At 37.8% G+C, this 26,369-nt stretch overlaps 2 protein-coding genes across 3 annotated transcripts in view; both read right to left on the minus strand.

Moving 5' to 3' along the window:
* Positions 1 to 174, minus strand: part of CORIN (corin, serine peptidase) — a 322,793-nt gene extending 322,619 nt beyond the window's left edge. Inside the window, exon 1 of the mRNA XM_008248589.4 lies at positions 42 to 174. The gene's annotated coding sequence lies outside the window, so the exon portion shown is untranslated. The remainder of the gene's footprint in view (positions 1 to 41) is intronic.
* An 8,225-nt stretch (positions 175 to 8,399) lies between these two features.
* Positions 8,400 to 26,369, minus strand: part of NFXL1 (nuclear transcription factor, X-box binding like 1) — a 55,784-nt gene continuing 37,814 nt past the window's right edge. For both annotated transcript variants that reach the window (XM_008248592.4, XM_051842509.2), the window contains exons 17-23: positions 25,982 to 26,122; positions 23,594 to 23,760; positions 18,464 to 18,533; positions 15,493 to 15,597; positions 12,324 to 12,410; positions 11,761 to 11,814; positions 8,400 to 9,497 (exon numbers count right to left, since the gene is read on the minus strand). In XM_008248592.4, the coding sequence (XP_008246814.1) occupies positions 9,324 to 9,497; positions 11,761 to 11,814; positions 12,324 to 12,410; positions 15,493 to 15,597; positions 18,464 to 18,533; positions 23,594 to 23,760; positions 25,982 to 26,122 (798 nt within the window). In that variant the 3' untranslated portion in view covers positions 8,400 to 9,323. The remainder of the gene's footprint in view (positions 9,498 to 11,760; positions 11,815 to 12,323; positions 12,411 to 15,492; positions 15,598 to 18,463; positions 18,534 to 23,593; positions 23,761 to 25,981; positions 26,123 to 26,369) is intronic.

Below are 26,369 nucleotides of genomic sequence, written 5' to 3' on the forward strand. Positions count from 1 at the left end.
GCTGCTGCCCCCCCCCCCCCCCCCCGCCAAAAAATACTTACACTCCACAACCGCAGCAGCAAAAGGACAGGATTCCGTTCGGGCTGTGGAACAGTGGTTGGGAGCAAAACAGTTACTTGTCTCTGTCACATCTTAGACCGTTTTCTTTGAGCCAGAGCAGAGCCAAACAAAAATCCAAATAACTGCAGGCACTCACAATTAGAGACGAAGTTTCTCTCTCACAAGATTAAAGGTGTCAAGGGCGAGCGATATTTGCACTGGGCAAATGGGACTTGCCTCCCCGTTAGAGGGCTAGGGCAGGTTAGTCTGCTTTTGCGTGTCTGTCTGTCTGAGTCTTCGCTGGGGCCGCAGGGACAGGGGAGAAGGCCCACCTGCTTCCATAAAGCTGGTGTGGGATTTCCTGCTCACACGATCCACAGATCCACAGGCTGCACCTAAGGGGGCGGGGGAATTCTCGCCAGCAGCCACTTTTCCTACCGCAGCAGCAGGGAGGGGGCTGAAGGTATTCACACCCCTGCCGATTACTTCCCCATCTGAAGCCCAAGATGACTATCAAATGTTTGGCAAGAAGAGACAGAGGAAAAGACTCTTTCTTAGAAATGATGTTTGCTTCCAACTTCAGATGCTCATGGAGATCTCTGGAATCACTCAAGGTGCTATTGAATGAATCCATCTCCATTACTTACAGAAGGTCGTGTACATAGTCCACAAAATACGGATCAGGCACCTGTTCCTTGAATACTATTGCTGGGAACAAAAATTGTAAAAAGTAGGAAATTGAGGGACAAAATCTGTATTTTATTTCTGAGATGAGATGCAAGGTAGAACACAGTGCATTTGCCCAGGAAAAAGACTGAAACACTGATTCCATGTTACTCTAACTTCAGATTTGGAATCCAGTACCTGACAAACTATCATAATTCACACACATGAAACTCTTGGGATGTGGTCGGCTTTGTGCCAGTGGACACATGATGTAAATTTCCTCTTTAAGTTCTGCCAGCCACTGTGAGGTAGGTGCTATTATTGTATTGAGAACACAGATTCAGGGCATTGAAGTAACCAGCCTGTGATTATTTGGGTAGCAAGTAGCTGAGTGGGGATTCCTGGAGGCAGTGCCATTTCAGAATTGTGTTCTTCTTCCTAAAATACTGCCTTATCACACCTCAGGGGTGCAGCCTGGGAATCCTGAGCGAGGAGTTCATGTCTCAGCTTGACCCTGAACATGGAGTACTCATGGAGTGGGCTTTCTGGGAGTCCATAACATCGGATTGGATTCAGTCATCAAGTTTTCTATGGGCTTTCTGGAGTCCGGCATTTCTGCTTCTTATTTCCCTTCTACTTTCTGCCCTCTGGTGGAGGTGCTACTGTGAAATTAAAGGAGCTCAACCGGTGGATTTGAGACCCATCAGTCTCCATTACTATACTGTGTTCCTCCGCTCTAGAACACAGATTGCCCTGATGGTATAAAATACGCATTCCTTAAACTCTCCTGTTAGAAAGAAAACCCAACCATTTCATTACCAAGTGCACCAGAATGAATACTTCAGAAAAGTACTTTGCATATGGTTAATGATATAAAAATGAGGGTAAATATCTATTTTCATGTTTTTATAACAACTTGTGTTTTTTACTTTAAGGTGAACGAATGTCATGTATTTCATATATACGGATTCAGGAGCATAGTGATACTTCCCACCCTGCCCTCCCTCTCACCCATGCTCCCATCTCACCCCTCCTTCCTTTCTTGATTTTTCAGTTTATTTTATATTCGTAAGATTAACCCTACACTAAGAAAATAATTCAACAAATAATAAGAAAAAACACTTTTTTTTTTTTTTTTTTTTTTTTTTTTTTTTTGCAGAGTGGACAGTGAGAGAGAGAGATGGAGAGAAAGGTCTTCGTTTACCGTTGGTTCACCCTCCAATGGCTGCTGCGGCCGGCGCACCGCGCTGATCCAAAGGCAGGAGCCAGGTGCTTCTCCTGGTCTCCCATGCGGGTGCAGGGCCCAAGGACCTGGGCCATCCTCCACTGCACTCCCGGGCCACAGCAGAGAGCTGGCCTGGAAGAGGAGCGACCGGGACAGAATCCGGCGCCCCGACTGGGACTAGAACCTGGGGTGCCGGCGCCACAGGCGGAGGATTAGCCTGTTGAGCCTTGGCGCTGGCAAAACACTATTCTTCAACAGTAGAGACAAAGGCTGTAAACAGTCATCAAATCTCAAAATATCAATTTCGCTCATATACATAACATTTTTTTTGGTACTCTATTAGTTACCACAGATCAGGGAAAACATATCTTTTTGGGACTGGCTCATTTCACTAAACATTCACTTTGTTGCAAAAAACAGGATTTCATTCCTTTTTTTACAACTGAATAGTACTCCACAGTGTAAATATATAGCATTTTCTTTACTCATCAGTGATGGACATCTGGATTGATTCCATAATCTTAGCTATTGTGAATGGAGCTGCAATAAACATGGGGGTACAGATAACTTTCATATGCTGATTTCATTTGGTTTGGGTAAATTACCAGGAATGGGATGGCTGGGTCATAGGGTGGATCTATTTTCAGATTTCTGAGATACCTTCATACTGTCGTCCACATCGGCTCTACAAGTTAAATGTCTATTTTTATATTCTTTATAACACTTTTATAATGTAAGAAATCATAGAAATATTAGAAGGCACATACTTACTATGTTCACAATAATGTTTAATGAGCTACTTGGATTATTCCTTTTTTTAAAAAAAAACCTCACATTTGCAGTTCAACTTATTTTAAAGTTAACCACCTAGTTTCTTAAACTAGTTTAGTTTTACAAAAAGGAACACTTCTGGCCTTTTGAAATTTTTGTCTAGCACTTCAAGCCTATAACCAACTAGTCAGATAACTTAAAATAAAAAAACACACAAACCTTAAAGAGATTCATAGACAAATTAACTTAGAGGTAGTGAATATACCCTTGGAAAGGATGATTTTACTAACACCTTGGTCACATACTATATTACAGACCAAACCAATGCTTAGTACTACAAATGAAGGCAACTTGAGAACAAGAGTTACTTTAGAGAAGCAGCCAGCATTCCAAGAATGGCTAAAAATATGCTACCCCAAGGCTTGTCTTAGTTGAAGGAATATTCAACTCATCTAGGGTTTGCCAGCTGCCAGATGAACTAAATACACAGAATTCCTGCCCTCACAGAGCTTTCAGTCTAATGGAATAAATATGCTTAAACAAAGATACAGATATGCAAAGGGCAAGAAATACTTGCAAATAATGGGAAGATGGTTTCATGGAGTTAGAATGCAGCATTTCTAGACAAGACATACAGATGCAAAGCCTTCAGAATAAAAATGTTGAAGAATGGCAAGAAATAGGCACACTGGAAATGTACCTTAGCAGAAAGGGGCAGAGTTTATTTTGCTTCAGAGTAGAAAACATACCCACAGCTTCCCAAATATTCAAAAAGTTCATGGAAAATAGAATTAAAAGATTTCAGTACAAAAAAATTAGAAATACATGCATGTGAAGGGTCTTCCAAAAAATCCATGAAAAATGTGTTTTATGAAAAAACTACGCATGAATTTCAAAATCTTCTGAGCCAAAATGAAATTATCTTTTAATTTCATTTTCTATGAACTTTTTGGTTTTTATTAACTTTACTTATTTGAAAGGCAGAGACAGAGCAATCTCCCATCCATGCGGTTCACGCCCCAAATGCTGGGAATAGCTAGGACCGAGCCAGGCCAAAGCCAAGAGCTTTGAACTCAACCCAGGTCTCCCACATAAGTGACAGGGCTCCGATTTCTTGAGCCATCACCAGATACCTTCCAGGGAGCACGCTGGCAGGAAGCAGCAGGAAGCTGAAACTGGAAGCAGAGCCAGGACTGCAGCCCAGGTACTGAGATTACAGGATGCAGGCATCTGAGACAGCCTCTTAACTACTGCACCACATGCCCACCCTTCCATGAACTTTCTGAAGTACTCTGGTATTCTAGCTCACTGAACTACTCAGTGTATGATGAAAGTTAACTCAGGTAGTCATTGTATCTCATATTTTTGGGACATCAATCTCCCATCCCAATACACCATAGTGGTCATTGGGTAGAAGGTAATAAGAACTGGCCCCTGAGAAATTTCAAAGGAATTTTACTTTTAGCACTCTGGCACACCTCAGCGCCCATACTGCAGTCTGCCCAAGTGCCCTTTGGCTAGCACCTGCTTAGTCCTCCCACCAAAAGTGTTCCCTCAATGACAGGGATCAATGAGCAAAAGGTGAGATACCTCAGTTCACAAGTTGTTTTTTTCTCCTTATGATTCGTGGATCAATTTGTAAGAGAAGTCTTCAAGTGAAAGATTATATCACATTCCTCTATATTTCAGCCAAGAGTATCGAAGCATTAGGTACCAAGCACTCCACAAAGTGACATACATGGTATCTGTTTTTAATTCTTGGAACAAACCTCGTTTCCTCAAACATAAAATAAGAAAAATAGGCAACCCATCTCATGGAACATTACGGATACTGAAAAATATGTAAAGCACTTTAAAGTATTTGCATATGCATAATAATAACTAAAGCCTATTAGGTACTCATTATTTCTTTCACAGAGGAGACTGAGCTTACGGAAGTGGTCTGAGACCTCACAATCAGGACGTGGTAGAACCACAGACTGGCTTCCTTAACTGTACCTTCTGTAGCACAATTAGAACACAAGGATGAAAATGCCCAGTGCTGAGTATCTGTTGGATGAATAAATTCTCTTCTCTCTGTACAACACAATTTTACTGAGCACTGTAGTGGGTTAGTATTCTCCCTAAAATTAGGGCCACTCTCTCCTCTCTCTCCTCTCAGAATGTGACCCTCCTTACTAACAGCGCCCTTTGTAGATGGAGTTATTTAAGAGAAAATCATATTGTAATGAGATGTCCTCTAAATCCAAAGAAAATATCCTTGTAAGAGATCGAACAAGGTGATGTGAAGACAAGGGAGAGTGGCATCCACAAGAAATGCCAAGGCCTGCTGCCCACGAGCAGGGAGAGAGGCAGTTTCCCCTGAGCCTGCAAAGGGATCTAACCCTTCTGCACCTTAACTTTTAACTTCTGGCCACTTGAACTGTCTGTCAGAGAACAAATTTCTGCTGTTTTAAGCCACCCTAGATGTGGTATTTATTACGAAGGCCCCAGGAAACTAATACCAGCATCTAGTCCGTGACCAGGCATGGTTCCCTCAACCTCAGGGTTACAGCAGTAAACAAAACTGCCCCAGGGTCTCACGGAACTCACATGCTAACCACACAACACAAGCTACTATTTAGTGTTCCGAGGAAAACATGTCTTAAGATAGAGGATGAGCTGATGAGTTTGCCCGGTTGGGCAACTCTCTGTAAGGATGTTTTAACCCAAGGAATCTGGATTGTGGAATTTCATGCTCTCCATGGATAATTCTTCAGAGACATGTCCCAACATGAATTGGAAAGAGAAAGTAGCATGAAAAAAGCTCAGCAAACAATAAACCTGAACTTGACTCCATAAAACAACATTCTAAACACAGGAAAATAGTTTCCCAGGTGGATACCTGGTCTCTCTTCTCTCTTCAAAGTCTCCAGAGGGCAACGGGGCTCCCAACTCCTCCCATCAACCTCAAATTCACATGTGTTCTAGGAGCTACTGGCCAGCACTCTGCTTCTTCCTCACTCCACGAAGCTCCCAGAGTCTAATCACTGTTTCTCAATAAAGTGGGCAAATTCCACAGAACCAGAGACAGAAGTACTTTATGTCAACTCTAGTTCTGTAACCTAGACACGTGCCTCACTTCCCAGTAACCAAGGACTGGCCAACAAAACAGGACATGCCACCTAAATCTTCATAGGTTTTCTGCAGTTCTCCCCCTTTAAAGTCCCTTCTCTCTACTGCTCATTAATTGATCCCACAAACATTGGCTCCTGCTGCACCTCTAATGTTCTTGATTCAATACCCAACAAATCCTTTATCCTAGAGATCTGAGTATTTTACACTGTCTCAATAATCCTGACTATACAAGGCTAGATGAGGCCCAAATACACCAAGGCCTGAAGCTCAGAAAACCACCATTGGTAACAAGCTAGATGCCTCACATAGATGATCTTTCATTCCTACTGTCTTAATCTGGCTTAATTTTCAGTCATTTGATCAGATGGAAAGATTCACCACGTAGATTATATGCATGTCAACAAAGTCAACTGCTGTATCCACTGTGCAAGGAATCTAGGTAAAGATATTTCTGAAAGGAAAAGGTGTACTTTAAAACAAATCTCTCCATCTTTTATCTTAAATATTATCTATTTCTAAATAAAGTTTGTTTCTGCTATTATTCAAGATGCATTTGTAATAGTATGAAGAGCTAAACATTCCTTATAAACCGTCTCTGAACACCACCACAGAGATTTATCTGTTTCAAATTTCAAACATCACAGCCATAAAGTTCAAGCATTACAGATTTCTTCACAAAAAGCTAATGTTTTCAATGCTTTGCTTTGATAAAGTTCTTCTGGCAATTTCAGTAACAACTGTGCTTATTTATTTGAGACTGTTTGCATTTCATTTAGATGTGAATCATGAAATTATCTGAAATACAAATGTTAGGTACTGGGAAAATCCTAAAAGTGATTAAACTGGAAAACATCAGATTTCCATATAATGTGTGTGTACACCTATTCTACCAATCTGAACCAGTAAGCTAGCAAACTTTGTTAATGTCACAAGGTAAGTAGTAAACTAACAGGATCATGTTTTCTAATTTTACCTGTCATTCTTAGCGGCTACCAGGTAACTTTTTCCATTCTTCAGTTGACTCAGATGGAAACAAGAGACAATTTGAACTACTTCACTTCTATCAGTACAAACCCTTTAAGTATTTAGACACAACGTAACTTCCTTTTGACCAAACTCACTGACCTGCCGTCCTGCTTCCCTCACTGCACTTGAGCTCACTGTGCATTTCTGCAGGGTGATGGGGAAGCAGGGGAACTAGAGCCAGGCGCAGCCAGTGTGGGAACGCCACCACTAGCCCAAAGCTACTCATCTTTCCCCCAGCTTTTACACTTGCCCTCTGGCCCCATTCAGTCTTTCCTCAAATAAAATCTCTCCCCCGCTCAAACCTCCCAACACTGTCCACTGCAACAAGAAGAAAACCCTATCTTGGAGGCCTTTCCCAATCTAAATTAGCTGGTGTCGCTTCACTTCTACTTCCAACACTTTCTATACCACCAGTCTTATTCTTGACACCACTTGTCACACATGAATCCATGTCCATTTTCCGTGTGTCTATATCCTGCCTGCTCTCTTCTGTTCCTTAGTGGCAATCTGAGAGGAGGGTCACCATTATCACCAGTACCTAGAAGTTCCTGTCGTACAGGATTCACTTCTGTTGGCTGAATCAATGAAGCAATACCTGTGTGATTTGGGACAAATTAATTAAGCTCTGAGCAAGCCAAAGAAATAAAAAACAACAAAAATTTACTTTATCATTTACACAACCTCTTTCCTTTGCTCACTAAATTCTTCCTACAAACTGGAAAATTTTTGTTAGTAAGAACAGAAGCCCAAGAAACAACAGACATGACCAGGCTTCAAGCCTGCTTAATATATACTAAGACTGTAAATTACGTGGAAATGGCTTTCCACATAACACCTAGTCATTCATACTCCTAAGATTAATTTTTGTTAAAACAGGTAATAAGTTAAATACAGTTTTGATTTAATGCTCCTGAAACATTAACCCACTAACTTTATATTAGGGAATGGTTTTTTTAAAAAAAAATCAAAACCTAAAGCCTATAAAGGTGCCCTTTAATTCTGCTAATTCCACACTCACTAATATTCAATTAAAGAATGTAACATGACTGGCACTGTGGTGCAGGTTAATCCTCCCCCTGCAACACCAGCATCCCATATGGGCGCCAGCTCTAGTTTCAGCTGCTCCTCTTCCGATCCAGCTCTCTACTATGACCTGGGAAAGCAGTAGAGGACGACCCAAGCGCTTGGGCCCCTGCACCTGCATGAGAGACCCAGAAGAAGCTTCTGGCTCCTGGCTTCAGATCGGCTCAGCTCCAGCCATTGTGGCCATTTGGGGAGTGAACCAGCTGATGGAAGACCTCTCTGTCTCTCCCTCTGTCTGTCTGTAACTCTACCTCTCAAATAAATAAAATCTTTAAAAAAAGTAACATAATTTTTTGTATTATTGAGCAAAATTTTTTTAACTTCTTTATATTTAACTGTACTCCTATCATATTTTATCACCTATCAATTACTGTGTTCTACATCAAGTATTACAGTTTTATACACTGGTATAAATGCCTAACAAAAATACAACCTCTTGGATATTTTAAAAATAAATATTCTAGATTACAAATTTGGTATGAAAATTTTTAATGAAAACATTAACATACAAAAATTAAACAGGAAAACTCCTTACAATGCCTTACATCAAACAGATGTGGCTCATTGATACTTCTCCATCAGTTTGTTTTCCATTAAGAACTGGTTATCTCTAACTATTTAGAACTGTGGTCAAGAGAAATGAAAATAAAGTACATAAAGATTATAAGCCCTTGCTCAGCATATATTGCTCATAAATATTAGTTTTAATTTTATTATTATTTTTAAAAGATACATACGAGTTTTACAAAACATGCCAATTCCAATCAAAAGCTTCTTACACAAGAAATAGCCACATGTGAAGAACCAAGACTGGTGTTTGTTGAAAACAACTAATTTTCTGAAAAACACACTACATTGAAATTTATTTCAATGACTGATAAATAGTCCACACTAAAAAACCAACTTCTGGAATCCAATTATACAATTTCATGTTACAATTTTAGAAGATTTTTGGAGAACTTTTTAAAAAAAAAAGTACAAAGTTACATGATCAAGTATCCTAAGTAACCAAAACTTTTAAGAAATAGTCCCCTAACTGTGTATATGGCTCAGTTTCATCTGAATCTTACAAAAAAAAACACAAAATGTTGGCTTGAACTATTAAATAAAATAACTGAGTTAATACAAGAAAGCACAATGAACAACAAACATGTTACTCCTCCTTTAGCTAAACCTTATGAAATATTTTCAGTCATGCTTTTACTTTAAACTGTTATATTGTCTTTCTAGTATACTAATCAAGATAAAGCTTAACATTCTGTCCTTCAAACAACTGAAGAGAATACAGAGATGAATGTGACTAAGTAGCATGTTCTACAATATATGTTTTCTAATATTCTAAATTTAGCAACTTAACAAATACAATCTGAGGTATAGTAAAAGATCAAAATGTTTTTTAATCCACATCACGGGCAATGTACCATGCAAACACTGCAAACACCATTCCACACACTGGAAGGACATAGTATTTATATTTTTGCCAGGATGATAGCTCAACTGTCACTTCATCTCTTTTCCGGTTTTTCTTCCGACGACCCTTCAGCCTGTTTTCAAAAGCCTCCAGTTCAGCCTGAATCAAAACAAAGTCAATTTTATTAAATCCAATTCATACATTGATTTGAATCTTCCCATTTCAATGAAAATAAATCAGCTTGAGAAATGTCTTAGTAATAATGATATATCATAAATATATTAATTTAACTTTTTTAAATCCTCTGTCCACGACTCGCTGCATTCAACTGGGAAACAGAGAGGGAAATGGGGAATAATAGAAAGGATGACTTGACACTGTAGGCCTGACTTTGACACTCAATATTAGTATGTTCGATTAACAGAGTACCTTAAAATATGCACATTGCGGTCACACTTCTACACCTGCTTATAGCAAGTACTAAGTGATGCCCAGAGAAAATAAACATAGCTACAATCTACTTTTTTATAATGCAAGTAATAAACAGTGGTTTTTAGGGAAGAAATTTAAGTAGAGAAAGTAGTTTCAGAAGTTGCTTCTCTTTATCAAATACACTTAAAAACAAACAGCGGGGTTGCCCCTCTTCCAGGACAGCTCTCTGCTGTGGCCCGGGAGTGCAGTGGAGGATGGCCCAAGTGCTTGGGCCCTGCACCCCATGGGAGACCAGGAGAAGCACCTGGCTCCTGCCTCGGATCAGCGCGGTGCGCCGGCTGCAGCGGCCATTGGAGGGTGAACCAACGGCAAAGACCTTTCTCTCTATCGCTCTCTCTCACTGTCCACTCTGCCTGTCAAAAAAAAAAACAAAAAACAAAAAAAAAAACCGCGGATGGCACCTTGGCTCACTTGGCTAATCCTCTGCCTGCGGCGCCCGCTCCCCGGGTTCTAGTCCCGGTTGGGGCGCCGGGTACTAGTCCCGGTTGCTCCTCTTCCAGTCCAGCTCTCTGCTGTGGCCCGGGAGGGCAGTGGAGGATGGCCCAATTGCTTGGATCCCTGCACTGCATGGGAGACTGGGAGGAAGCACCACCTGGCTCCTGGCTTCGGACCGGCGCATCACCGGCCATGGCAGCCATTAGGGGAGTGAACCAACAAAAGGAAGACCTTTCTCTCTGTTTCTCTCTCACTGTCCATAACTCTACCTAATAAAAAAAAAAAAGCAAAAATTCAAGAGGAAAAATGTTTCATGCTTTAAATTGACGGAAAGAGAAGGAAACGTAACTTTCAGTTAACATGTCCATTATTGTGGCCATTAACCACATTTGAAGAGCTAATGAAATACTTAATTCTTTAATGAGTCCAGATGTCTGAATATCCAAAGTGGTATTATTGATATACAGAAAAGAGTTAAAATATCATAAAAAGAGCCAAACTTAAGCACCACTGACATAGGAAAGTAAGTGATGCTTAAATGATGACTACAGTGATCAAGTAAACATTATATTCTATATTTTCTGTAAATAGGAAATACATATTCAGTAAATAGGAAACATTTAAGATTTTCATCCATAATACAAAGGTAGAGGATAAGGGAAGAAAAGAAGTTATTCTAAATACTTTAATCTGCCAGGATTTCAGTCAACCTATATTTTTGCTGAATTAGTTCGGATAACTTATTTTAGAGCTATTAGGCAAATTAACTTTACAGAACCATGAGGTGTCAGAGGTAATCCTGACCACTCTTTATTTGGCACATGAATTATTTCTAACTTTATTTCTAACCTCCTTCCACATGTCACGCAAGTTTCAGTTTCCTCATTCATGTAAAGGTAGATATAATATACCTTGCCTGCTAAGTTTGTATCTTAAGATACAAACAAATCCTGAGAAAACCAGGATTATCAGGATTGTACTTGTTATCAAAGAAATAATAATTAAAAAAACAGCTAATTACTCTGTATTTAATGATCTAATGAGGAAATAAGGGAGTGATTTAGTAAAACAAATATACTAGTTAGTAAACAACACTTATTTATTAAAGATGGATTTGTAACTCAGCAAATGGATACTCCAATACCTCTGGCTGAGTGAAAACATGGTGCTTAGGAGGTGACATGCAACAATGAGGACACCCCCTCTCCCGTGTCCCTACCACAAGAAGAACTACAACTGAAGAATGGATAAAATCCACATGGAAATAAATGGAGAATATACAAAATATTTGGGAATGTATGGGTCTCAGGCCTTCTCAGAGTTTTAACATACCTGGAGTGAAGTCAGTAGATGACTCATTTTTGTTTTGAAAAAATTATGATAGTTTCAGTTCAGAAGAGAGTTCACAGTTCCTAGCACGTACTTGGAATATACCCTGTATTTACACAAAAACTAACAATAATGCCACATAAACCTGCATATTTTGTTTAGTTACCTGTTGTCTTCGTTTTTCCTCTTCAAGAACAGCTTTGGCTTCTGCTTCTTTTATCTGTTTATATACATTTATAAATAAGTTAACAATTTAATCATTAATTTTATATAGAATTTTAGTATCTTCCCACCTCAGACCCCATTAACACATCGCAACTCCTGGAAGCTTTATAATGGAAATAATTTAAAGAAATGTACATGTTATACTGAGAATTTTTACCAAGGCATTAATAGATTATGGTGGAGAGGGAGAAAGGATGGAAGAAATGGGTGGAGTTTTATACCTTACATTTGAGCTTAACTACTATAATAGATGTTAGATCACAATTCAAAAATTAATACACTGTAAACTGAAATATTTAAAAATTTTTAATATTCCTCTTGAGTTAGCATATTAGGAATCTATAATACACAAAAACACAGCTTGGATTCAAAATAGGCCTATAATATAGTAGGTTTTTATTATAAAAGATGAGCTTTCAAAGCTATTTTTGATGAGCACATAAATATACAAAAAAGTATGGAAGGGCATTAGCACATTTAAAATGATATTTAGTGAGACATTACCTCAGATGCTTTTCTCTTCATTTCCTTGCATGTTGTGTCACATTCTACTGAAATTTGATTTTCACGTACTTTGTTGCACTGAAGTTCCTACAAATAATCCAAATTCCAAATGATCTTTCTGTCAATGTCCTAACTAAATTTCACAAAGAGTTTATGTAGCAGCTTAACATTACAAACACTGTTTCGCAGTCACACTCACTAACATTTAATGATATCAAGTTATAAGCATTAACCATCTTGGTTCAAATAGTAATTACTCCTTTAGTTTCTCTTAATTGAAAAATTAACTATCATAAAATTAAAATAATCTGTAAAATAAATATTTATTGAATGCCACTATTGACTTATTATTTCTTCTTGTTTTTCTTCTTTACTTTTCCTTATTGTTTCTTGTTATCCCTCTAAGGTTTCCAGAGACTAAAAAGTTCTAGAGCTGTGTTGTCTGCACAGAGCATTTTGGCATGTGGAAATGTTATAAATCTGCACTATAATACTAATACCGCACTAACATATGGCTAATGGACACTTGAAATGTGGCTTATGAACCTGAGGAATCCAACTTTGTATTTCATGTTAATGCATTAAAATACGTATTTACAAAGCCCCATGTGGCTAATGGCTACAATCTCAGATAGTGTAGCTCCAGAGTTTTCTGGAGAGCTACATGTTTTCTCTCTAAATTACTAAAACTGTGCTGTTGTTTTTTTTCTAAGTTTAGGTAAAAATGAAGCTATGTTTGCCCTTCCCTGCCTCTTTAACAAAATAACACTAATCTACTCTATTCTTGATTACATTAATACTATGATCAATTTCTGCACTATGCTATTATAAAATGACTACTGAGTTGCCCAAAATAATGGTTCTAATATTCAACAGTCCTAGAATTTGTTTTAGTAGTGCTTTTATCTACCTTTTATTCATTCCTTTTTTAAAAAATGTTTATTTATTTACTTGAAAGGCAGAATTACAGAGGGAGAGACAGATCTGTCATCCACTGGTTCGTTCCCCAAATGGCCACAAATAGCTAGGAGGAAGGAACTTCTGAGTCTCCCACGTGGGTGCAGGGGCCCAATCACTTGAGCCATCTTCTGCTGCTTTCCCAGGCCATTAGGAGGGAACTGGATTGGAAGTGGAGCAGCTGAGACAGGAACTACACCCATACAAGGTTGCTAGCATTGCAGGTAGAGGCCTAACCTACTATGCCACAATGCCGGCCCCTATTCCCTGTTTCTTGTTGCCAATATCACTTTTGCTCTAAGTGTACGTCTTTGTACCAGTTTCTCCTATCCTACCACACACTCAAACTCAAGGTTTTTTGGCTCAAATTAACTACAGCTTATAAATGAGATCACCAAATCCTATGAGTAAAGTGAATATACATTAGTGAGAACACTAATGAAATTCAACCACTTGGAGGGGATTTTCCCCCTTAATGCTTCATTTTTAGCTGAACTTGGCATCCTCCAAGGATAGTTCAGACAGATGAAAACATTACATGAACAATCACTGGAGACAAATTAAGTACTATTGAGTTTACAGACATTATAAAAAGCCTGGAAGGAGGATTTTATTCTTCCTCTTTCAAAAGTACTTTCAGCATGTCTATCACATGCCACATGCTGTGACAGGAACACAATAAGGAAAATAATACAATAAGTTTTAAGTGTTAAATCAGTAATAATAGCTACTAGTTAAGGATAGTGGTCATTGTGCTAAAAGCTATATATACATTTCCACTTATATTCTTTACAATGAATCTGCATAAATGCCACTTGCAGATGAGGAAACAAGGTTTGAGACCTCCCTAAAATCTCAAAGCTCTAAATTGTGAAATAACTACAAAGAAAGCCAAGAGGAAAGGAGTCAAGGGGAGGATGACTTTCAGAAACGAGGCAAGGCTCACACTGAGGACTAGGCAGGAAGAAAACACTGTTTACATACAAGGAGGAATACATATATGGCCAAGACTAAAGGGGAGCACAGCAAATATGTGAGAGCTCTTAAGTAACAAATTCACAGAGAGGAAAGCAAGGCAGTGAGACTGGACGAGCAGGCAGAGGTTGTATCAGATTCCCCTGTACTCCAAGTCTCTTCATACATACACATAATACGTTCTTGGAAAATGCATCTTTAAGTGATGAAAAACTTATCACTTACGTGATAAGCAGGGAAATCAACTATGAGGTTGTTGCCAAAGCCTAGTAAAGAGTTATTCCAAAGTATTAACAAGTGGCACACTGTATTTGGAAAAGACATGAGATTTCAGAGAAAACTGAAAAGGTATCTCAAACAGAAGTGGCTTGATGAGGTACACATTTTCCTGCCACAGGAAAATATATTGGAATGATGGAAATAAATGAAAAAACAAAGGACCTATAAAAGATCCTCTACATATATATGTTGTATGGATAAATAAAGGAGTGATTTTAAAGAGAAGAAGAAGGACATTAACTTTAGGTATGACTATAGGAATGTGAAAAAAAAAAAAGAGGTCCAACTATCACTGAGAGGTCAAGAAAGAATAAAAATTTAAAGGAGTCTACATTGCAAGGAACTCAAGGGAAAATGAGAATTAAAGGCTATTGGGGCCATCATCTTTTCTCTCATAGGCTTCAGGAAAGAGTACATTGCTTCCCTTGGGCCTCTCAGTCACCGATTTTTGTCCATCAACTCCTTCTTTACCAGTATTTTACACTAAAATGAATTATTTTCAAGTCTGAATGCTATTTTATCAGGCTGTCCATATGAGGTCTTTTTAAGGCAAGGTTTTCAAATGGCAAACCTGATACCAAAAACCAGTTTCACAAATCACTGCAAAACAAAGGCAAATTCCAGACTGTTTCTTAAGCCATGAAACTCACTTTGTCACTCGCATTGTTTCTAAAACCACAGATCCAGAACACACTGCTTCTACCAAAAAAAGGAACATGAAGCTTGGTTCCAACATAAAACAATATTTCTTCTACTATTAAACTGCAGACAACTAAATTGCCAAGGCTAATTTTTAAATAACCATTTGCAGAAATAGGTGAACTCATTTTAATAATAAAAAGATTCAAAGTTTAAAATAGAAGGCAAAAAAAGCCAAAAAACTATAGACCCAAAAAACAAAACCATATAAAAACAAAACCTACATAGAAAAATATTTTCAATAACTTAAAATATTTACCTTTTTTATTCTTTTACAAGGACATCTAAGTTTTACCTTCTGATTGCAATTAAAGGGACATTCACCAGGATGACACATCTCTTTACATCTATGACCGCAAGGAAGCTAAAATAAAACCAAACAAGGCAATTATATATTTACATTTTGGCCATTTTCCACTTTCCCCAGTATCTGAAGAAAGAGTCCATGCATTCCAGGACCACTTCAGTTCTGTTTCTCCCTACAAGTAATACAAGGCCCTACACTGTTGAACATGCTCAGTATTTACTCATTATCAAAAATGTCCCTCATAGTGGTTGTTTCAAACCTTTGTATTCCTTAACTTCACTCTCACCTTCGTTCCTGCCAGTGCTTTCAGTCTGACTTGTTAAAGCAAGCAAACATTTGCCATTAGCTCACCCTTATCCTCTCTTCCCCATCTCCACATATTCTTTCCTAAACTTCTAAAGTAATTATACCAGGCATTACCTCTAAAAGGAACTAACCACTCTACATCAACTTTAAATCAATAATTCTCAAAGCGAAAATAACAGAGAAGCATTTAAAAATCAGTAAAGGAAAATCTTTTTAAAACTACATAAAATCATGGCTATAAAGTGTGGTCTTTCACTGATTAGTGCTCTACCCCTGTAGCCTATCAGAGATTAAAACACACACACACACACAAACACACACACACATACACATTGCTTTTTATGTTGAATCTCTCTGCCTCCTGAACAACCTCAGACTCAATCTTCACAACTTCACTGACATCTTCCAAATCTCTCTTTTCCTATGTCTGGGTCTTCTGCCTTCTCTTTTCTCTAAATCTCTCACTGTGCTCTGCCACCTCATCTAATAGCTACTCTGAATCCCTTCACCTGTCCACATCAAGTGCTGGTAGGAGTTGCATAAGACACAAACTGTGATGACTGCTTGGTTCACCACAATTTCTCTGGGAGTCAGAGCAACAGCTGCCGCGCTGATCCGATGGCAGGAGCCAGGTGCTTATCCTGGTCTCCCATGGGGTGCACAAGCAAAAATGTTCACAGCGGCATTTTTGATAACAACCCGAACTAGAAATGACCCAAGTATTCACTTAAAGATGTGATGCTTTACCCTTTCCATTCAAAGTAGGATGGGTTTTTCCTACTCTGCTCAGCTCTCAACATCATTCTGTTGGCACTTTAATAAGTCAGATCAAATGGCTTGTCAACATTAAGTACTGTCTAATTCATCATGTTTCATCATGTTCAATTTTAATACTACTAATAAGAAAAGTTCTCTTTCATAATAATAAAAGCTTTTTTTTTTTTTTTTTTTTTTTTTTTTTTTACAGGCAGAGTCGACAGTGAGAGAGAGAGACAGAGAGAAAGGTCTTCCTTTGCCGTTGGTTCACCCTCCAATGGCCGCCGCGGCCAGCGCAATGCACTGATCCCATGGCAGGAGCCAGGTGCTTATCCTGGTCTCCTATGAAGTGCAGGGCCCAAGGACTTGGGCCATCCTCCACTGCACACTCCCTGGCCACAGCAGAGAGCTGGCCTGGAAGAGGGGCAACCGGGACAGAATCCGGCGCCCCAACCGGTACTAGAACCCGGTGTGCCGGTGCCGCAAGGCAGAGGATTAGCCTTTTGAGCCACGGCGCCGGCCATAATAAAAGCTTTTAAAACAATATTCTTTGTACATGAATGCCCATACCATCATCACCATAATGGCACATATTCAGTGTTTACCATATTCCAGGATATTTACCTGTTATTGTCTCATTTTACTCAAGATGGCACACTCCAAAATGGGCATTATTGGGAAACCCGGAAGAAGCTCCAGGTTCCTGGATTCAGACAGGCCCAGCTCCAGCCATGTGGCCATTTGGGGAATGAACCAGCAGATGGAAGACCTCTCTTTCTGCCTGTAACTCTATCTCTAAAATAAATAAATCTTTTTAAAAATTGCTGAGAATTATATTTTTAAGTATTTTGGCCACAAAAAATGAGTATATATGACAATACATATGAAAACTGGTTTGATTGAGCCATCCCATGATGTATAAATATTTCAAAACTACATGCAGGGGTTGGTGCTGTGGTGTTAAAGTGGGTTAAAGCCCTGGCCTGAAATGCCGGCATTCCATATAGGCGCCAGTTTGAGTCCCAGCTGCTCCTCTTCCCATCCAGCTCTCTGCTATGGCCTGGGAAAGCAGTGGAAGATGGCCCAAGTCCTTGGGCCCCTGCACCCATGTGAGAGTCCCAGAAGAAGCTCCTGGCTCCTGGTTTCAGATCAGCTCAGCTCCGGCTGTTGCAGCCATCTGGGGAGTGAACCAGCACATGGAAGACCTCTCTGTCTCTACCTCTCTCTGTAACTCTGTCTTTCAAATAAATAAAATAAATCTTAAAAAAACAACAACAAAAAACTACATGCAGTGGGGCTGGCGCTGTGACATAGTGCGTAAAGCTGCCACCCACAGTGCCGGCATCCCACATGGGCGATGGAGGACCACCTGCTCCACTTCCGATCCAGCTCCCTGCTATGGCCCAGGAGGGCAGTGGAGGATGACCCAAGTCCTTGGGCCCTTGCACCCACATGGGAGACCCAGAAGAAGATCCTGGCTCCTGGCTTTGGATCAGCACAGCTCCAGCTGTTACGGCCAGCTGGGGAGTGAACCAGTGGATGGAAGACCTCTCTCTCTCTGCCTCTTCTCTTTCTGTGTAACTCTGACTTTCAAATAAATCAATCTGTAAAAAGAACTATTAATGGGTAATTCCTACTTATAATATCCTCAAGTTTCATAAAGAAATTTCATAAAGAAACAACATTCAGTTAGGACAGATTATATTCTTACAGACATCAATTAATTACCTTTCCTTTCTGGACCCACATTTTACTGGGTCCACTAAAGACCTGAATAAGATGGCCAAGGAAGACAAGACAGAATAAAAAGCCAGAGAAACAATGTCTAGGGAACACAACTTTAAAGATTCTGCAAGCTTACCTCTTTGGGGCACTGATTTTTGCAACAACTGAGGAGATTCTTTTCATTTTCATCAGCTGTGGTTATTTTTCTAAAAACAAGAAAGTTTTGATGACACTCAAACCAAAGTCGATTTCACAGCATAATTTTACTAAAAATAATTCACAACTTCAAATACATCCTGAAAATTATCTTATTTCATTTTTCTCAACATACATTTCAATTATGCCTCTATGTGTAACAATTTCCTTCCAATTACTTACTTGTTATGATAATTCAAACTACCCTGCTCTCCATCTACTACCAACAAATCAAATGTCAAAAGGGCAATAACTGCAAGAAGGAAATACAAAACACACACAGAATACATTTATGTCTGGCTTCTCTTTAACATTTCTTTCTAGTTCATCTTTTGTCATAGATCAATCATTTAATTCACAATTAGAATACATTAAACAATCTACATAAAAATCACAAACTAGTTTTTAATGTTACTTCAAATGGAAAATTTTAGGCTATTAAGAAAGAAATGCATTTAGCGTATTAGAAGTTTTTCTGGTTGTTTTTAAAATTAGAAATTAATGTTAGAAACTAATAAATTTTAGATCAGTCTGTGCTTTTATATCCGACTCAGAGAGTAATTCAGAAAAGTCACAAAAATCAAGGAGTAAAACTACTATAATAGCCAAGTGAGCAGAAGCGTAATACACCACCATCCAGTTAACAGCCAGTGCCAATCTAAAGCTCCCTGTATCACATGCTTCACTGTTCTCTTCCCCTTCACCTTTCTTCCTCCTTTCCTTTATTTTCCCTATTTCCATTCATGAGATAACACAGACAAAATCACTGTAAGTTTAGTCTACTGGTGATTAAAAGTGTTACCTTAAATATTCACATTAAGTTAGCTATAATCTCTAAGACAACACTTCAGTTTTCATGGTAAAGCTTCACTTAATAACACCAATAAATTGTATACTGGCTCTATTAAAAGCTGTTACATTTTTTTCATTCTTATAGGCCATAGCTGAGGAGATGGAAACACACTAAAAACAGGAAATATGAATGTTATCCCCCCAGAACAAAACAAATTTACTGGATTTAAAAAAAAGAGTCCAGACACAAGGACTCTCAAATACAAAGAAAGTAACATATACAAAAAAATATTCGGAATAGGTATAAAGCAATGATTGGAGAAAATTTTATAACCTTTAAACATGTTTACAACACAGCTAAAAGCACAAAAATTAATTATGGGGCCAGTGCTGTGGCACAGCGAATTGATGCCCTGGCCTGAACCGCTGGCATCCCATAAGGGCACCGGTTCAAGACCCGGCTGCTCCACTTCCTATCCAGCTCTCTGCTATGGCCTGGGAAAGCAATAGAGGATGGCCCAAGTCCTTGGGCCCCTGCACCCATGTGAGAGTCCCAGAAGAAGCTCCTGGCTCCTGGCTTCAGATCGGCGCAGCTCCAACCGTTGTGGCCAGTTGGGCAGTGAATCATCGGATGGAGGACCTCTCTCTCTCTCTCTCTCTCTCTCTCTCTCTCTGTGTAACTCTGACTTTCAAATAAACAAATGAATCTTTAAAAAAATTTTAATTAACTTCTGAACTAAAAGTTCTTTAAAAAAGAAATAAAATAATGATAAGATAAAAGTGAAAATCAATGTGGTAAAAAATAAAAAAGCCAATCCCATGAATTAATTGAAATCCTAGGTTTCTTTTAAATAATGAAAACAAAATTATTAGGTAATACTGGAGAGGGCAAAAGTAAATAATATTCAAATTAAGAATGACAGAAAAGTCATAAGACAGAAAAAAATTTTAAAAATCATGACTATAAAGCCTCTATACAAATAAACTTGAAAATCCTAAATGAAGCAGATTAATTTTCAAGAAAAATACAGTTTTCCAAAACTGACCCCATTAGAGAGGAAAACACATAAAACTTTCATTAGAGAAAAATAAAGAAAGTTACCAAGAACACCAAATACACAGGCAAAACCCAAAGGGGAATTATACCAACTCTCAATGATCAGTTAATTCTGATGCTACTAAATAAAAATAGAAAACCAAGGAAATAAAGTACAGAAAATCAAGAAAATAACCAAGTTTATTTTATAAACCAAATATAATATTGATATCCAAATCTGATGAACACAAAATAAAATTTATACACTAATATCATTTATGAGTATTTTAAAGCTCTAAATGATTAGCAAACTAAATACAAAACTACATTATGAAAATAATACACCATAATGGAGTGAGAAAATTTTCCATGAATGCAAAGTGGGCTCAGTAACAGGATATACTATATTAATAGGTCCAAGAACAATAATCTTTTGACTATCTTCATAGATGTCAAAAAAAAAGCATTTGATAAATTACCTCTTCCTTAAAGACATACTCAAAAGAACAAGAACTGCTGAATAACATTGCCATAAAGCCAATTATTTTACATAATATAGAAATACAAGAGGTAGTCTGTGAAGATAAGAGCAAGGCAGGGACATTCACTATCTCCAATACTATTTAACAGTAAATTGGAGGTATTAACCAATATCAGAAAAAAGAGAAACCAGTTATCAGGCATAAATACTGGCAACAAATAATTACATTAAAAAGTGATTACAAGGCAAATGAAACAAAATCCCTTAACTAAGTCAAAAGAAAAGATAACAAACAGGGAGAAAATAATTGCAGAATATATCATATGTAACAGGTTAATATCCCTAATACATAGAGAATTATTTAGAAATCCAGGAAGTCAGCTAAGGGAAAAAAAATATCAAAACTCCAAGAAAAAAAATGCACAAAGGATATGAACAGTCAATTCACAAAAGAAATTCAAAAATGATTCTCAACTCATCAAAATAGAGAGCCTAGAGGTAACAACACATGAAGAACAATAACACCGAGCAGCTTTCACTGTCCAATAAAAGGCTTCCTGAGACAAATGGCTCATCCCTGGGCTACAAGAGGTCAAGTACAAGATGAGCCTCAGACATTTTTATTACCCCAGAAAGCAAGAAATACTCAAAAAATGATGGAAACATGTCAAAAGGACATGTGAATATTTCAAATTATGTTCCCATGGGTCTTTGATATCCAATAATTTAAACATCAAAATGACAGTAACAGATACGAATAAAATAAGAATTGGGCTATGCTACCATTGATGAATAACAGAAGGGAAGGATATTTCTTATAGAAAAAATGCCAGTTAATAAACGTAGAAAATTACCAATTACCAGTTGGAAATTACCATGTTAACACCTGATAACTTATACCAGAATAGTAGTAAATCGATGCTAAAACTGGTGGGTGAAACTTTGATGAAGAATAAGTTATATTCATTTATTTATAAAAAGTGCACTTGACAGATCTGCAAGTTATAAAGCTGAGAGTTAAATGGTAAATTATGTTAAATAATTATTAAGTAGGAAACAACTGGAATTATTTGCCCTCTACATAATCCACGACGTAAAAGTTTTCATTTTTGAAATAATCGAAATATATAGGTCATATCCTGGTAAAATAAAAGCTCTAAGACTAACACTTGTAATAAGCAAAGCCTAAAAAGATCTCTGTGAGTGAGATCCCAGTGGAAAGAACAGGTCTTCAAAGAGGGAGGTGCCTTTCTCTGAAGGGAGGAGAGAACCTCCACTTTGACTATGACCGTGTCTAAACAAGATAAGAGTCGGAGAACTCAAGGGGCTTCCATAGCCTTGGAAACTCATAACTGGTGCATAGGGAGATTACTGATGCCATAAACAGGAGTGTCAATTGGTAAAGTCAACAACAGGAGTCACTGTGCACTTACTCCTCATGTAGGATCTCGGTCCTTAACGTGCTGTACACTGAGGCTTAATGCTATAACGAGTACTGAAACAGTATATTTCACTTTGTGTTTCTATGGGGGTGCAAACGACTGAAATCTTTACTTAATGTACACTAAACTGATCTTCTGTAAAAAAAAAAAAAAAAAAAAAAAAAAAAAAAAAAAAAAGAAAGAAATTTTCAATTCCCAACTTGACTCTCACTGGGATTAAACATGACAATAGGTCTGATCTGATTTCATTTCATCATCATTTTAAAAAAATCATCTATTATTTTTCACTTTATGTTTCTGTGTGGGAGCAAACTGTTGAAATACTTACTTAAGGTATACTAAGCTGATCTTCTGTATATTAAGATAATCGAAAATGAATCTTGATGTGAATGGAAGGGGAGAGGGAGTGGGAAAGGGGAGGGTTGTTGGTGGGAGGGACGGTATGGGGGGGGGAAGCCATTGTAACCCATGAGTCGTACTTTGGAAATTTATATTCATTAAATAAAAGATAAAAAAAAAAAAAAAAAAAAAAAAAAAATAAGCAAAGCCTATCTTTTAAATACATAATTCAAAAATTATGTCTAAGTAACAATGTACAAGTTAATAAAATTTTTTAAAGATGTATTTATTTATTAGAAAAGCAGAGTTAGAGAGCAAAAGAGAGACACACACAGAGAGAGGGAGAGAAATATCTTCCATCCACTGGGTCACTCCCCAAATGGCTGCAACAGCTGGAGCTAGGTCAATCCAAATCCAGGAGCCCAGAGCTCATTCAGAATCCACATGGGTGCAGGGACCCAAGCACTTGGGCCATCCTCTGCTGCTTTCCCAGGCGCATTAGCATGGAGCTGGATCAGAAGTGGGGCAACTGGGATTCAAACCAATGCCCATATGGAATACTAGCACCACAGGTGGTAGCTTTACCCACCACACCACAGCACCTGCCCCATGAGTCAAATTTTGATCAAACAAAATTCTAGTTTGACACAGTTATTTGAAAAATCTGTTATAGCAGTGTTTCCTCTAATGTTAAGAAGCAGTGATGTAGCTTTTCTCCAAAAACATTTTATACAGAACCCTCAAATAGAAAAAAGAAGAATTTCTCTGGTTGAAATCAGAGTGAAGGATGTAGAAGGTGAAGGAATCTACATTTCTTCCTTTCAGATCTCTACAGAAAACTCTAGGCCTGCAGATTTTAAGGAACACAAGTGAAAAACATGAAAAACACTCCTGAAAGAATACTATAAAGGATTCAGAATTACACAAAAATATCATTCAAATAATTTTAGTACTACACCTACTTTTCTTCAGTCCACTTACCTACATTCCACATATAAGCTTGTAATCTTGCAGTGACATTTTATCCTAAGCATCTGGACACAGGGAGGACATTCTCCAGGATGACATGGCAACACACATGGATGAGGACAACCCAGCGGCCGTGATTTAGAGCACCCTTCTTCACAATGAAGGCATTCAGGGCCAGCCTGAAAAAACAGCAAGGAAATAAATCATCTACACACAGAAGTCAAATATTTTTACAAATTAAACATAAAACTCACTTATCCCATTAAAAGAAGTACTTTCTGTAGTCCTTAGAAATAAAGTTAGTAAAATGGTATATGGTCTCAATCATCTTAAAAATGCACAAAATGAATAGTAAGAAAATAAATATGACTTTATTCATATAGACGTTTATGCTTACAAACCTACAAACTAAATAAAATTGATCAAACTATCTCACCATTAAGAACTTGACTATATAAAATATCCCCATTACAACTGTAAAGCATTTCCTAAAAAACAATCAATGGCAGAAAAAAAAATAAAGTAAAATCTTATCCATTCACTTCTACCCAGTAAGTATAATCATTATCAAACAACGCTGGCCCCTCAAGTTCCATCTTCTAGGAAAGACTGTCTTAATACAGAAATGCAGTAAGTCTGGCTGTCAAGTATCATATGCAGTTCTAATTTTAAAAACCAGGAAGGTTGGTGCTGTGGCATAGTAAGTTAAGCCTCTGCCTGTAGTGCCAGCATCCCATATGGGTGCCAGTTCATGTATGAGTTGCTCCATTTCCAATCCAGCTCCCTTTTAGTGGCCTGGGAAAGCAGTGGAAGATGGCCCAAGTGCTTGGGCCCCTGACCCATGAGGGACATCTGGAGGAAGTTCTGGCTTCTGGCTTTGGATCAGCCCAGCTCCAGCCATCATGCACATCTGGAGAGTAAACTAGCGGATGGAAGACCTCTTTCTCTGTCTCTCCCTCTCTCGGTCTATAACTCTGCTTCTCAAATAAATAAATAAATAAATATTTTTAAAAAGAAACAGAAGTTTTAACCCACTGAGCAATATTAGAATAATCCACAATAATCCCCCACTGATCATATCAACTTTGAAAATGAGTTTTTTCTTGATGTTCTAGAAATCTAGCGGAAAAAAGCCATAGAGCAGCTGTACTCTAACTAGTAAGGATGATTTTAAATCATTATTATTACTTGTTAAGCTCGTTTTATAACTCTATTATCTTTTATAAGTATATTTTAATAAAGGATCAAGTCATGCATTGATGGAAGAAATTATAAGCAATACTTTTGTTTGTAGGTTTACACATGAAGAAAGATGGTACTAAGGAGGCCAGCATTGTGGTACAGCAGGTTAAGCCTCCACTTTTGATGTCAATACCCCGACACTGGTTCAAATCTGGCTGCTCTGCTACTGATGCCAGGAAAAGCAAAGGATGGTGGCCTAAGCACTTGTGCCCCTGCCTTCCATGTGGGAGACCTGGATGAAGTTTTGGGCTCCTGACTTCATCCTGATCCAGCCTGGACCATTGCAGATATTTGGGGAGTGAATCGGTGGATACAAAATCTCTTTCTCTCTCTCTGTCACTCTGCCTTTCAAATAAATAAATAAATCTTAAAAAAAAAAAAAAAGGAATAATATCAAGTCATGCATTACAGTTATCAAAGACAAAAAGCAACTCACAATACAAGTAAAATTTTCAAGAACACAATGCATATTATTAATTTAAACATCTTTAAATTTAATGTTACATGAGAATAAAGCCAAGTTTGACATTTCTGGCTTATTCCTCATTAAGACACTTGTAGTATAGAACTCTAGGGAAAAGACATTAATCCTTTTAAAAATAAACCAATATTATTTAAAATGTTACTAGCTACATTGTTTTTCCTTGTAAAATGGCTATTTATAGAGATCTTTGAATGCTTGATTTCTCATCCTTTTAAAGTTCTTTTAGTAAATTATACAAATATACATCTCTGATGCTACTGACATTCCAAAAAATTTTGAGAATTTATTAAAACTGTGAACACCATCTATCATATATGTCAGGTTTGAAAAACAGCTGACAACAAATGCTCTAGACTAAGAGATATGGAGAGAGGTGGAGGTGATATTACCACCTACAATAAAAGAGATATAATTTCTTTTTGTCATGAAACTATATCCTATGTATTAACACAGACAGAGCATGTGAGGAGCTCCACATTAAAAGGTACATTATTATGAGGTAGCACAAAGATATAGGGAAATATATACCAAGCTGTTAAAATTGCCTTAGAGGCAAGGAAGAAAGAATGAGGGCAAAAAAGTAGAAAGACACTAAAACAAAATAGAAAAGTACTTATGATATAATTAGAAAATAAATATTTCAAATATATATACACTCAACCTAAGTATATTACCTTATTTTTGCCAATGCAGCCTTCAATTTCAGTTACTTTGTGACATTCCTTCATACATGTATGATTCTGACAATCTAATAGTCGGCCACAAACTCTCTTACAAGAGTAGGGTCCTACAGCATGACATGGTAGTGGGCTCACCTTTTCAGAAAAAAATGGAAGTCAGAACAACATACACATAAACAGAATCTTCAGGACTCATTTCCCAAAATTACTTTGCTATCATTTGATAACAGCTTTCACAAAGGTCTAATATGTTTCATCAATAATAAAATTTTATCAAAATCAAAGTAGCCTATCAGAAGTCTCTAAAATATGCCAAGAAAAAATATTCCTAAAAGGCAAATTTCAATAGGATGCTTCCATAGTGACAGGACACACACTGGCT

The sequence above is a fragment of the Oryctolagus cuniculus genome, chromosome 2 (genome assembly GCF_964237555.1).
Source record: "Oryctolagus cuniculus chromosome 2, mOryCun1.1, whole genome shotgun sequence".
Lineage (NCBI taxonomy): Eukaryota > Metazoa > Chordata > Mammalia > Lagomorpha > Leporidae > Oryctolagus > Oryctolagus cuniculus.